The 14705-nt window shown below is 35.7% G+C and overlaps 1 protein-coding gene across 2 annotated transcripts in view; it reads left to right on the forward strand.

Moving 5' to 3' along the window:
* Nucleotides 1-13814, forward strand: part of SMARCA1 (SNF2 related chromatin remodeling ATPase 1) — a 150499-nt gene extending 136685 nt beyond the window's left edge. For both annotated transcript variants that reach the window (XM_075184360.1, XM_075184359.1), the window contains 2 exons: nt 8320-8427; nt 13213-13814. In XM_075184360.1, the coding sequence (XP_075040461.1) occupies nt 8320-8427; nt 13213-13281 (177 nt within the window). In that variant the 3' untranslated portion in view covers nt 13282-13814. The remainder of the gene's footprint in view (nt 1-8319; nt 8428-13212) is intronic.
* Nucleotides 13815-14705: the final 891 nt, after the last annotated feature.

The following is a 14705-nucleotide window of genomic DNA, read 5'->3' on the forward strand; positions in this document are numbered from 1 at the left end:
TTTTTTTATACCTACACTCGTTCTGTTTTTAGAGCATGCATATATATAGACATATTTACGTATGCTGGCATTGAATGTGTCACATACCACACAGGTTTTCAGAAGAGAAACATAATAATCTTAAGTGTAAATGAGACTATCCTTGAATTACTTTTCTTGTATACACCAAAACAATTACTTCAAATCAAATACGGTTCCCATATCTCTTTGAATTCATCATCCTATTATTTAAGAAATTGGTAGCTGAGAAATATTGAGGATTTTGTTGCTCATTGGATATGTCATCATTCCTCCACCATCCTTCTGCCAGCTAGTTTTAAGGGTAGCTTCAGAAAAGTGTGGGCCAGTATGGCTTGTTCTTGTGTGAGGATATATTAAACTAGTTTGCTTATATTTATTAGATGAAAAACTGCAAGAAAGGCACCTGCTTCCATAATCTTTTGTGGTCATATTTACAAATCTGGCACTTTACCTGAACCTGATCAAGCAATGTAACCTTCACTAATACACGGAATATGTTTTGATTGTCTCAATTGCGAAGACGTAATTCCAAATTTCTTAATATCTAAATACACAGACATAAATATTCTCTTGGGTTCAATTATTTGTAATGCTGTATTTAAAGACATACAAGATAATGTTTAAGAAGTACAAAACACCTGTGAGAATTCATGACATGTATCTAAACATTTTATCTGTGTGTTGGAGGTTATGTAAGCTGAGTCACATTGTGTTCTGTTTTAGGGGAAAAAAACTAAATGACACCTATTTGGACCCATTTCATAAAATATGACACATTTGTTTGTGCAAGGACAGATACTGCAAAATAAGAATGATATATTACATTAATTATTCTTTTACTGCTCTCTATTAGGAGCTCTTCCACCTTCCGCTTCCCTCTCTACCCTCTGCCTTTTCCAGCAATTTATACGCTCAGTGCTAATATGTATTTTCCCTTTAATTGTTCAACGGCTTATGTGTGTGGTATCTGGCCTATATTACATACTAGCAAAAAAAGTGTAAGAGATAAAGAAACACTTTAACTGGCATGTCACCTGGAAATAGCTTATTTAAAAGATTGTTCAGAATAAGCTACATGTTTGAGCCAAGTGTGCGAGTGCAACATATTTTTTTATATTTTAATTATATTTATATTTTTTACACACATACATATATATATATATATATATATATATATACACACACTATATATATATATATATATATATATATATATATATATATATAGTACAAAATTTGTGATATTACTGAACGTCGGGAACTTGTTTAGGAGGAGACCTGTTTATTATTTTTCCATATCCCTCTTATCTGACTTTGTTATTTAGTAAGCTGCCCTTTGCTATTAATTTTTATTATTATTATTATCATTTATTTGTTAGGCGCCACAAGATTTCTTCAGCGCCGCACATAGTACAAACAGTAGACTATACAGGGTATAACAGTACAGAACGATAAACAAAAAGTACCAATACTTCAGAAAATACAGGCAGACTGATGCAATAAACACGGAGCAGAAGAACGGGTAAGAAAACAGGAGGGAAGAAGGCCCTGCTCATGTGAGCTTACATCCTAAGGGAGAGTGTCAACTCTGTTATTAATCTGTCAGTTCTCAAGTGGTTGTGTGATAAGGATATTCAATTTTCTAACATATTGGCTTAAGTTTCAGCCATGCATGTTATCTCAATTCCAGGGGCCGGATCTACATTCCTGATTTAATGTATTTTAGGATACAAGTCGGTCAGGTTTGTTCTTTGCTATATAGCTATAAAATCTCAACTATAATAGAAAACAATAACAGATATGTTTGCCCCATCATCACAGTGTTCCACTTCATCATATTGCTTTCCTTGATCACACTGTATCCCCTTCATCACACTGGGCCCTCTTATCACACTGGCCCTCTTGTCATACTCTGCCCCCTACCTCACACTGCTGGCCTCTTCATCACACTGAACCCACTTCATTACACTGGGCCCCTTTCTTTGCGCTGGACCCCTTTTCACACTGTCCTCCTCATTACACTGTGCACTTTATGTTACTTATCCCTTCATCACACAGTCCCCCTTATCACACTGTGCCCCCTTTACAGTGCTGTGTTTGAATAAATTGAATGGAAGGCAGTTTGTAATGTGAAATTCTGTGGTAGTGTTGATGAAATGGAGTATATAGTGAGGGATAATGTGCTTAATATATTGCATAATCTGTGGATTTGTTTTGGAACATTAGTTTGTATTGAGCTAATAATGTAGTTCATAGTAAGAGATATTGTGCTAATAATAAGGCAATATACTGTGATCATAGAAGTAAATGGTGTGCCTGATTACAGAAATTGGTTTGTAAGAGATGTAGAATTTATAGAGATGTATTGCTGTACAGCTATAATGTAATGCTTCTGTTCTGTGTTATGTGATAAGGATCTAAGCCCTGATTCATTCAGCCATACGCAAGTCTGTATTCAACAAGGAGCGGATCTAAAGAAACATCCCTTGTTGAATTTGGGTCTAGGTATGCTCTGCTCTAACAGACACAATACACTTCAGGTTACATCCAATAATTACATGGAATATAAATAGAAAAATCAGTTATTGTCATCAGTTAATAATATAGCCATTAATGAGAAAACTTTTTTTTTCCATTTATATACATTTATCAGGGTATTATTAATGTGCACTGTGCATAAAATGCATCTTTACAGTTGATTGCAAACACATGTTCTATCATGCATACATTGACCATCGTCACTGTCAGTCGGCACTTAACACCTGCCCTGTAACTGGTGCAAGTGATATAACAGAAAAACATGTACCTTTGAGAAGCCCAAAGCTTGAATAAATTGGGGCAATAAATTGGAACAAAATAAAGGCCCTGTGCTATCATTGCCTGTGATCTAAACTTACAGTCCATATTGTCAATGTGGATCCAGTACTATGGAGGACAGTACTCCAGAGTTGCACAGATATCTGGTATGGGACACCTGCAGTTCTCCTAGCTGAGGGAAGGGGAGCTTGTGGACATAAAATTAATTTATCATATTATTTAAAGGTTGAAGACATTACATCCATTGATATATACATCTGATAAAAATACAATACTTTCATAGTATTTGCCTTTGACTAGGGACATTGGAAATCAAAGGGTTATGGCGTACACAAAAAAACTAAATTGTATTGCACAATCGCCTCTTATTTCGTGAGAAAATATCACAATCCTTTATTTAGCTGAAAATGGAAAATGCATCAGTTAACTGAATTAATTTAGTAGGCTAATAAAATTACATACATAGCATGTCTGTCTCTCAGCCTCAGCGCACATCTGCTTATTGCATGGCTCGTGGTTAGTGGATGCATCACAATACACTCAAGAAATGGAAAACAAGGTCAGAGTTTACAATAAAGCACCAGGTTCGCTGTACTGCTATTGTGGTATAAGGCAATTTTTTTTATTGTTAAATACAAATAATACACATTTATCACCAAGACAATTTTTCATACTTACACTTTATGAAGAAGTCAATATCGCCTGCTAAAATAGAATAAAAATTCTCAAGGATAAATTATTTTTAGTTTTTTTTCTTTGATGGTAGATGTGTATGACTTCTTCATGAGTCTCTTTTATCCTAAGCAAGACTTTTATAGTAGCCTAAAATTAAATGTTGCTAATCTACTAATATGCAGAATAATTTTGCTGTAAATGCTAATAATTTAGCCTGGCACTAGATGTCGCTCAATAGTAATACATGTGTGATGTCCTCGAAAAAATAAACAGACAGTGGTTTTAGATTGTACACAATTAAAGCCTATGGACAAGAGAAAAACATATATATATATATATATATATATATATATATATATATATATATATTGACAAAGGGAAAGATTTAGCTGACAATTTACAGGGAAAATATGCAAGAAGAATAACACATTTGTGTAACAGTGCACCTAGTTTAAAGATAAACAGGTGAAGGATATATGTGTAACAAGATAATGGTATAGAGTCTGAATTAACTTAACATGGTTTGGAAGTGACTTTTTCCACAGCTACAGGGTCTGTCTGCAGTAAGAGTAATCAAACAGAAGTAGCTGATAAAAACTTTTAAAGGGATGGTGAGAGTGGCTTTTGCCCATCAAGCTAGGGCTCTGGGAGAAGTGTCAGATAGAAAAACCAGTTTGTTTCTCTGTTCAGTGTGACCGGTGCTAGAAAAGCTGGCTGGTGTCTAGAGAGCTGGTCTCTGTTTATTTAGTGTTTAGGGTCACAAGAAACTATGCAATCTTTAAGTTGTCAAGTGCTTTACCATCCTGACATTAAAACAAAGTTAAAAGGCAAGAAGTTGTTCACATGTGTTTCACCAGAAGTGTGCTCTTATCACAATATATAACACTTGATGTGTTTCTTTCTCAATATTTTCTATTAGGTTTTGTCACTACTTATAGAACTAATATTTGACTTTTACTGGATAACGAAAAATAGATAGGAAAAGGAAAGATCTTTGTAAACTGAAGGCAATGTACCTTTGTTGATCTGGAATTAATTTGATTTCTTGTTTGTCACAATACATTTAGCTATTTTAAAATGCATGCGTAAAACAACAATGTTTAGGTAGGTGGTGCGTGTCAGAGTAACATCCACGTAAATGCCAGTACCCAAGGCATTACACTGCCTCTGCCGACTTGTTTTCTTCCCATAGTGCATCCTGATGCCATCTCTTCCCCAGGTAAACAGCGCACACGCAACCCTTCGTCCACATGATGTAAAAGAAAACGTGATTTATCAGACCACATGTCCATTGTAGGCGCTTTCGGAGGTGGTCAGGATTCAACATGAACACTCTGGTTTGCGGCTATGCAGACCCATACACAGCAAGCTGTTATGCTCTGTGTGTTCTGACACCTTTCTATCATAGCCAGCATTAACATTTTCAGTACTTTGTGCTACAGTAGTAGTTCTGTGGGATTGGACCAGACAGGCTAACCTTCGCTCCCACGCGCATCTTTGAGCCTTGGGTGCCTATGTCCCAGTAATCGGTTAACCGGTTGCCCTTCCTTGGAACACTTTTGATAGGTACCACTGCATACCAGGAACACCCCACAAGACCTGCCATTTTGGATATGCACTGACCCAGTTGGCCTTCCATCACAATTTGACCCTTATCAAAGTCACACAGATCCTTATGCTAGCCCCTTTTTTCTGCTTCCAGAATTCATGGTTGACTTGTTACCTAATATATCCCATCCAGTGACATGTGCCATTGTAACAAGATAATCAATGTTATTCACTTCATTTGGCAGTGGTATTAATGCTGTGGCTGATTGGTATGAAGCCAAGGTTCCTATTTTTTTAATACAGAGTGCATTTTTTTCAATCTTTAACTGTCCAGTTTTTGTGAGCCTGTGCCCATTGTAGCCGTAGTTTTCTTTTGTTAGCTGACGTGGAGGAGGAACCTGGTGTGGTCTTCATTGCTGTAGCCCCTCCACTTCAAAGTTCAACATTTTGTGCATGTAAAGATGCTCTTCTGCATACCACTGTTGTAATGCATGGTTATTTGAATTACTGTCGCCTTCCTGTCAGCTTGAATCAGACTAGCCATTCTCCTCTGACCTCTCTCATTAAAAAGGAACTTTCGCTGACAGAATTGCTGCTCACTGGATGGTTTTTGTTTTACGCACCATTTTCTTTAAACTTTAGAGACTGTTGTGCATGGGAATTCCAGGAGTTCAGCAGTTCCTGAGATACTCAAACCACTGTGCCTGGCAGCAACAATCATAACACTGTCAATTAGATCACATTTCTTCTCCATTCTGGGGTTGATCCGAACAGCAGCTGAACCTCTTCACCATGTCTGCATGGTTTTATGCATTGATTTGCTGCCACATGATTGGCTTATTAGATATTTGCATTAACGTACATGTGTATCTAATGAAGTAGCCACTGAGTGTTATTAACCACAGTGTTCACCAGGTACCTGGCATGTAATGAACTTCACCTAGCATTTATTCTAGTACGTGCAACTATAGAGCAGTGCTTGGAGGGAAGCATAGACTAGAGGGAAAGCAAACAGGAACAGAAAGCTTTAAACAGTGCTTCCTAAAAGATTAAGTACACTAGTGTTATTCCAATTCTGTGAACATCTTCATATAACAGTTTTACCAATTTGGCCACCCAATAGCTTTTGACTGAATTCAAGCAATCAATGTATATATATGTGTATGTATGTATATATATATATATATATATATATATATATATATATATATATATATACTTTAAATTGTTCATACAGGTTCATATCCTACAGGGAAAGATAATCTGTTCAACTATTTGTAGAGGGAGGGAGATAAGACATTATTAGTGTTTGACTGGTAGGAGAAAACCAGATAAAAGATGTGTTGTGGACACCTGCAAGGTCAAATTCTATATAGGGGGGAGTCCTAACGCATGGTGTGTTACTAAAATTTGCCCAGTAGCAAAAAGATATATAAGAATGTGTAAATGCATTATTTAAGGTTCCTATGGCTGCATGTCTGAATAAAGGAACTCACATTTGGATCTTTGGCTTATGACTTTGACTTCAGACTGATTGGTAAAAAACTAAGCTATGACCTAATACCTTATAGAGGAAGGGATGACTGAGACTGCGTTTTACTGTTACAGGAGTTTATGGATTTTATGTTTGGAAGCAATCATTTCCCTTAGGTTTAATAACCACAACAATTTAAGTGTATTTTTGCAATAGTTGTTATAGTTGTCATAATTTCTTACATCTTTAATTTAATTGGAAGACTTTGTAAAGTGTACGTGATGCGGTGGACGCTGCTGGTAATATAATACTGCCAGGCCAGAAATGGTCAATGTGGTTAATTTACGTTCTGAAGCCCAAATAATACGTGTTTGGCAACAAAGTGCTTTATGAATGGCATATCTCATGGGTGCATCATAGGCATCTTATATATCATATGGTGCAATCTCACCTGCCAGCAAGCATGGGACTAATTATTACAAGAAAACCAAATAAAATCTCTATAACACATTTAATTAATATGTTTATTTATTTTTTTATTTTCATTGCAAAAATATTAACATTTATTCCGCATATAAAAATTATTATTTTTTTGAATCAGCCCTGATTTGCTGTTTACAATTTATCAATAAACTTTATTTCTAACAAACAATTAGTATTCATTATTGACTAACATTAGCCTGATCATATTAAAATGAATGCTCTCAATCTATCTTGTATCAAAAAGGATATATAGTCTTTGAAGGAGATCTTTTTATTATTATTTGCATAACTCATTTGAACCTTATAATTTAATTAACACTAGTAACCAATGGAAACTAAATAATTAAAAATGTTAAATTAAATATTAAAGTATGTAAATGTGAATATAAAGCTAATTATACTGTACATGATACATTGTTCATGATGCTGTCAAAGGAAAAAAATAAAAATATATTTTATTGAATTGTAAAATGCGTAAACCTTAAAAAGAAGGCAAGACTGAAACTTTAACTGAATTCCTCATGTAACTAAGGAAAACAATTGTACAATATCTTTTTCTTGGTTAAATAGTCCTCCCACATTCCATGTGTTCTCTCCAATTTTGTAAGAACTTTTTTCTTTATGAACTCTGGATCTAGGAAGTTTGTGGTGAGAAATTAAATTAAACTCAAATTAAAAACATACACACAAATGTGCCATTAGTATTAAAGACAGTTCTGATGTACCCTTACTCTAATGATTAATGCAAACCATAAATGAGGCTTGATTGAGCTGTGTTTTAGGGGAAAATGGAAACATGTTATTCAATGAAAGGGTTATAATGTGCCATAGTGTCAGTTTTTATTCATTTGAAGTTGAAATTGCAGCGTCCTCTATCCCTTGTGTGTAATCCTCTGCCAACCACACTACGTGAGAGGCATGAAATCCAAAGCAGATCTGGATGTTTGGTGATCAGGTTAAATGATCAAATCTTAATGTCTCTGGTCTGCTTTTAATCACTGACTTTAGGAATTTACATATTGTTTCCTTTGTTTTGAGGGGTGATCTTGGGTGGATGGTGGAGGGCAGATATACAAGTTGCAAAACATATTATTCAGCTTTTCTTGTATTACAAATAAAAAAAGACATTCAGGCCTAATAAGCCTACTCTAATTCGAATGTCAATCTGCAAAGCCCACATGCAATCCTCTTTAATTAATAGAGCATAGATTTATGCTATTGGCTGTTTAATCACTGTAGATTGGCTATATTATTTATTAATACACAGCAGCAATTTCTGACTCCATTATTATATCTTGTAGGAACTACAGAGACGATGCAATACTCTCATATCACTGATAGAAAAAGAAAACTTGGAGATTGAAGAAAAAGAAAGAGCAGAGAAAAAGAAAAAGACACCCAAGCCATCGGTAAATATATTTACTAATGAAATTAATGCTTGTTTAATAAAGCTAAGTGAAATTCTACCTGGATTTAAAATTGTTCTACCACAACAGTACAATGTTTTTAAATAAGGTTATAGTTAACAAATGGATCAGAAGACAAACACCCTTACCTGTTTTTTTTGAGGAGAGAATCGTTTTTTTAATAGCATTTACTTTTAATAATTATCATTTGGATATGCTAACTGTGTTAATGTCATTTAAGGCACAGTTAAAGAAGTAAGCCAGATGTATTATGGTAACCACACACCCTGAGATATTGCAGCCAATTTCACAGCATTTGGCCTGTAAAATACTGTAGTGGCCAATAATAATTGGATGAAAAACTATTACAACATTTATGAATATGTTAGTATATGGGGCTGGAAGATGATAGTGGTTAGCCCGTGAATGTCATCATACACGCTAACAGGCCCCAGTCATGCTGAAGGTGCTCCATCGGCTCCCCCAGAGTTGTTGAACAGAGAATATTGTTTATTTGTTTCATATTGATTGCCAAGTGATAAAATTGTGACTAGCTTTACATTTGTGGGAGGGAAGACTATTCAATCAGAAATTTTAGCTAATTTGTACCTTGATCTAAATAAAACTGATTTAGACATGGCTGATTTGCTAAACAGTGTATTTTTTTCTTTTAATGACTGGAGTTTTTGGAAATTAGATTAGACCAGTTTTCATGTCTTTGTAGTATTTGGGGTTTGATGAAAAAAAAAAATTCTCTACCAAAGTGATTTTTTTTCAATCTTCTCCTGGGACAGTACTTTATTTTGTTTGTATATTTTTTCTTTATTTTAAGTACAGTATAAAAGGGAACATAAACCAAAAATTAAAGAAAAAGTACATTATGAATATACCAAAGTATGCAATAACAATTATATGTTAACTTGCCACAAAATTTAATTAGCTACCACTCCAGAATACCAAATAGGCATACTTTGTAGAAGAATTAGCTCACCTTGTAACTTGAAGCACTTTGTTCCCTCTTTCTTCTTATTTGGGGTACACTGCCACTTTGGGGTATAGAGGCTAGTCCAGTAGCTGGGCACTTAACTTTAAGACTCCAGAACCAATGGTTAAATGCTTCTTTGGATATTTGGATGAGAGGAATGTTAGTGAGAGCCTACATCTTAGACTTCTTGAGGTTCCCACCCAAGTGGTTCTTTAACACCGGTCACTTGGAAGGCAGGACAATGATATTGGTTCTAAAAAAAAGCCATCCAGTCTTCTGCTCTCCTCGGGAGTCATTGTTCCAGTCCTGGAGGATAAAGGGGGGTTGGGTTTTTACTAAACCTTTTCCTTGTACAAAATACCGGATGAGACCTTTTGACGCATCCTGAATCAGAAAACCCGGTACACTTTTCTGTGGGAGGACAGGTTCAAGATGAAATCTTGAAGATCAGTCATAAATGGTATGAAGCAGAACAAATTTTAGTCTGCCATTGACGTAAAAGATGCATATCTACATGCTCCAATCTGGAATGGGCATAATTTAAAAAATCTTAATATTTAGTTCAGGCTTTATCCTTTGGCTTGGCAACAGCACCGAGGGTGTTTACAAAAATCTTTGTCATGGCTGCTCTGCTAAGATCAAAGGGGTTGACAGTGGTCCCTTACTTAGACAACCTGCTTATCAAAGTGGGATTCCCATCTCTTCTTCAGACTCATTTGTTGATGACAGCCAGACAATAGAATCCCATCGGTGGTTTATAATCTACCAAAAATCCAATTGACTCCTGCTCAACAAATTATATTTTTGGAACTTCTCTTTGATACCAGACTACAGAGAGTCTTTTTGTCATAGGAAAAGATCCTCGCTATACAGGTACTTGTAACCCCGTCTTATTGCTCAGACAGGTATCAGTTCTGTTATGAATTAAATTCCAAAGTAAAATGCCCACTTTCGAGGTAGTGCAGTTTACACGTTTTCATTCAATAGCATTCCAATTCGAAATTCCAGAAAAATGGTCTAAGTCCAACCATTTCTTAGTCTTCCATTTCAACATGCTATCACCTCTGATTTGTTAATCTCTCCTTTGGTGTCTGAAAGAGGACAGTCTCAATAGGATTGTTCCTTCACCATTATCTGGGACAGGACCATAGTACAGATGCAAGTCTACAAGAATGGAGAGCTATGACTCTGGAACTTTGTCTGTAGGGTCTGGTCCCGACAAGAGTCAAAACTTTCCATCAATGTTCTAGAATTTAGAGTGGTTTTAAATGCTCTAATAAAGGCACAGGCTCTTCTAAGATGGAGGGTTATAATGATTCAGAGAATGCCACAACTGTCATAAAGGAGAGGCACCAAGACCACCAAAATATTGTGATGGGCAGAACGAAATGTTACTAAAATTTCAGCGGTATTCATCCTGGCACTGGAAGCAAACTACCTAAGCAAGCATGCCATCCATCCATTCCTGGAATGGTCTCATCACCCACAGGTTTTTCATCAGATTATAGAAAAGTGGGAACAGACGGATTTCGATATAATGACTTCTCAGCTCAGCCACAAAGTAAATTTGATTTGTTCAGGAACCAGGGATCTGATAGATGTCATAACTCCTCCGTGGAATTATAAATCACCATGGAGAATTACAATGTACCTTTCTACACCAGAATGTAACTCAGTTGGCTTTTAACAGTGCAGCTGTTGAGGCTATAATCCTTAAGGCTAAAGGTCTCTCTGAGAGTGATATCCAATCCATACTTAAGGCTAGGACCTGGTCTCTTACTAAATTCCATATAAATCAAGAAATTATGATTCCAACACGAAGGAAAAATTGCCCTTCTAGTAAAGAAAAATCCCTTTCTTTAATAGATGTGGTTAATGCCCTGAAAACCTATCTAGGTAGAAATACAGCAATGCATAGAACCGATGGCCTACTGGTCCTCCCCAATGTACAGAGAAGGGGTTGGCCAGCAACTTAGCCACCCATTGCCAGATGGATTAGGTCTGGTATTCAGCGTGCTTATACTAGTGCTGGAAAGCTGGTTCCATACAATACGAGGGCCCACTCTACCAGTGAGTGCCTCTTGGACCATGCGGTAAGGAGCATCACCTGAGCAGTTGTGTTGTGCAGCTACCTGGTCTTTCGTCCATACTTTAAAAAACAATTCTGGAATCAATGTGTATGTGTCCAGAGAGACACAGCTTTGGGTGAAAAGTTTTGCTCACAGCTATTTCTGAGCTTACCCACCACTAGGGGTAGCTTTGGAACATCCCCAAAGTAGCAGTGTCCCCAAATAGGAAGAAAGAGAAAAGAGGAGTTTTGGACTTAAGTTAAATCCATTTTTCAGTTTCTTATTGGCGGACACTGCTCTCCCACCCTTATTTGTTTGTGCTTAGGGTTTTAAATGTTTGTGTTATACTCGTATGGTTGATTTTTCTGTCCTATCCTATGGGATTTTATTAGTTAATAAGTGATGTTCTGCTGGAGAAGGGATTATAGCAAGGAGAAGCTTCTAAAACTGTGTAGTTTTAAGGTTAAATTCCCAGCTCCTTTACCAGTCTCTACACCCCAATGTAATAGTGTTCCCCAAAAGGAATCAGAGAAACGGATGTAACGTAAGAATAAAAATACTCTTACTTTTAACTATTTTTAACCAGTCAAGACCTTGAGAAATCACACTATACTCCAATAAGTTTCCCTGTTGCCAGCATTAACAGATTAACATTAAAGGGAGGCAATCCAGTTTTTTAGATCCAATTCACCTAGCTATATAAATGCAGTATGGCTTTTCTATGAGTCTGCCTGCCACTAATGATTGTTTTTGTGACATCACAGGATGTAATATAATATAATACTAAAGAGCCATCAGGCATTCCTACAATCAACACATAGGGGTAAATTTATCAAGCCTCGGGTTTGAAAAAGTGAAGATGTTGCCTACAGCAACCAATCAAATTATAGTTATTATTTAGTACTTTCTACAAAATGACAGCTAGATACAGTTGCTATAGGCAACATCTCCACTTTTTCAAACCCACAGCTTGATAAATGTACCCCAGAATGTTTCATGTTTATTTTTTTATTTAAACCTTGACGATACTATTTTGCTGGTAGTAACATTTTTAATGAAATGTTCACTTTTTTGTTATTTTTTGTCATGCAATTGCTGAGGATTTGTGAGCATTGTTTTTTTAGTGTACTGGTGACTTATGGTTGAAAAACAACATTTAAAGTAAAAGACCTCAAAATACATGATTTTCCTGGCATTGGTTAACGTTAGTAAAAGCATGTGGATGGAATCATGTGGAAAGTGAAAGCACTGGGGTGCATAGTATGTCCCCCATTGACACCTCCCACTCCCGTACCGTAATTGCAAGAACTCGTTTTGCACAACGGTTAACTATTTTACATAATGCAGCAACAAAGTTGTGGTTGCTCTTTTCAAAGTTCTAATGTAGCAAATAGAGTGAGCAAGAGTAATTTGTTGGCATCCATTATTATTTCCCAAACTCAATTATTAAATTTCTGCTTAACTCGCTTAATAAAGAATTTTAATATCCGCTTATGACACAAAGGCAGCAAACATTATTAAAATTTATTAGCAAATCATCTTGTTATCAGTAGAGGAATATGAGCAGCAAAATTTGAATGGACCTACCTTTTAATTTCTACCCAACAACACTTAGATACGTTTATTTAACAGTGTCCTTTAATTGAGTAAAGGTAGCGTTTAATCCAAATACAACTTTTTTATAAGGCAATTAATTTAAAGATTTTTCCACCATTATTTCCTTCTTTTTTTCAGTCTTGTAAAAGAAAAGTGGATCCAGTTACAGACAGTGTGCGGAAGGATGCAAAAAAAGCAAAGTCCTAAAGTCTTGTAAAATCCTGTATGCAGGTCACTGGTTACAAAACTGCCATTTCTATTTTTCTGTGATATAAAAAATAGTGCCTCATCCAAGTTAACACCTAGGGCTAGATTTATTAAGCTGCGGGTTTGAAAAAGTGGGGATGTTGCCTATAGCAACCAATCAGATTCTAGCTTTCAGTTATTTAGTGCTTTCTACAAAATGACAGCTAGAATCTTAATGGTTGCTATAGGCAACATCCCCACTTTTTCAAACCCGCAGCTTAGTAAATCTAGCACCTAATGTTTGTGCATTATCATAATTTCCTGAAATAGAACAATTTGTGGCAGAATGTGTATATTTTTCAATGTCTTTACCTGAAATACATGTAGTATTATATTTTATGCTTCCCGGTATTTACAGCTACTGTATTTTGTGAATTTCATATATTTCATAATTCAACAGTCCCTGTATTAAGCAAGTGCAGAGGGTTTTAGCTTTTGTATGTTTTATACTGTATGTAGTGGCTTTGAAATAAATCTAAATCTAACTGGTTTCATTATTTTGTCCTGCAATTCTTGTGGGTAATGAGATCATAAGGAATACAAATCACGTCAGACCATTGGCAAAAATGAATAACAATAAGAAGGATATTTGAAAAATATATAAAGAAGATCAGTTGCACACATCATTTTCAATACACAAATGTTTTAAAGTTCACATTTCAGATGTAATTACGTTTCCCCAACCAAGAAACCAATGAAACTGAATCACAATTAAATGAAAAACAGTATTGAACAAAATCATCAACTAAAGTAAAGTATGTTTAGGTTGCCCTATATCAAAAATGTAAATGCTACTGCGCGTGATGATTCTAAAAACATGACATGCTCTGTGTTTGGAATAAAAAAAATGTAGGTGATTCTTTCAAATTGCTCACAATAATTGGTTGGCCACTTATGAGCCACTAGCAGATTAGTGTATATTTAGAATGAAAATGTTTAAAACAAATTGTAGAATTAAAAAAACAAAACAAAAAAACAATACTATATTATCTGTAATACTACAAAATGTACTGATCTTTCTTTATGAAAATTACTGACATGATTACAAGTGATTATATGAAATAATACACAATATGATAATTGGTCTACAACAGTGGTCAGGGAACAGGGGTAAATTACCCCAAATGGGGTAAAAATGAAATTCCTGGGGGTAATGCTGCTGATTCACATGCTGTCAGTTGGATTGTAGACCCCTTTAAATGTGAAATTGCTGTTGTACCAGAAGAGCCTCAAGGGTTGGCACAGGCTCTTCTTGAGCTTCGATGCAATAATGAAGCACGTATTGCATTTGAAGACAAAGCAGATCTGTCATATTTTTGGATGTCAACAGCTGCAAAGGCATTCAAAATTGCACATGAGGAGGCAGTCAAAAAATTGCTGCCTTT

Source organism: Mixophyes fleayi, chromosome 9 (assembly GCF_038048845.1).
Source record: "Mixophyes fleayi isolate aMixFle1 chromosome 9, aMixFle1.hap1, whole genome shotgun sequence".
Lineage (NCBI taxonomy): Eukaryota > Metazoa > Chordata > Amphibia > Anura > Limnodynastidae > Mixophyes > Mixophyes fleayi.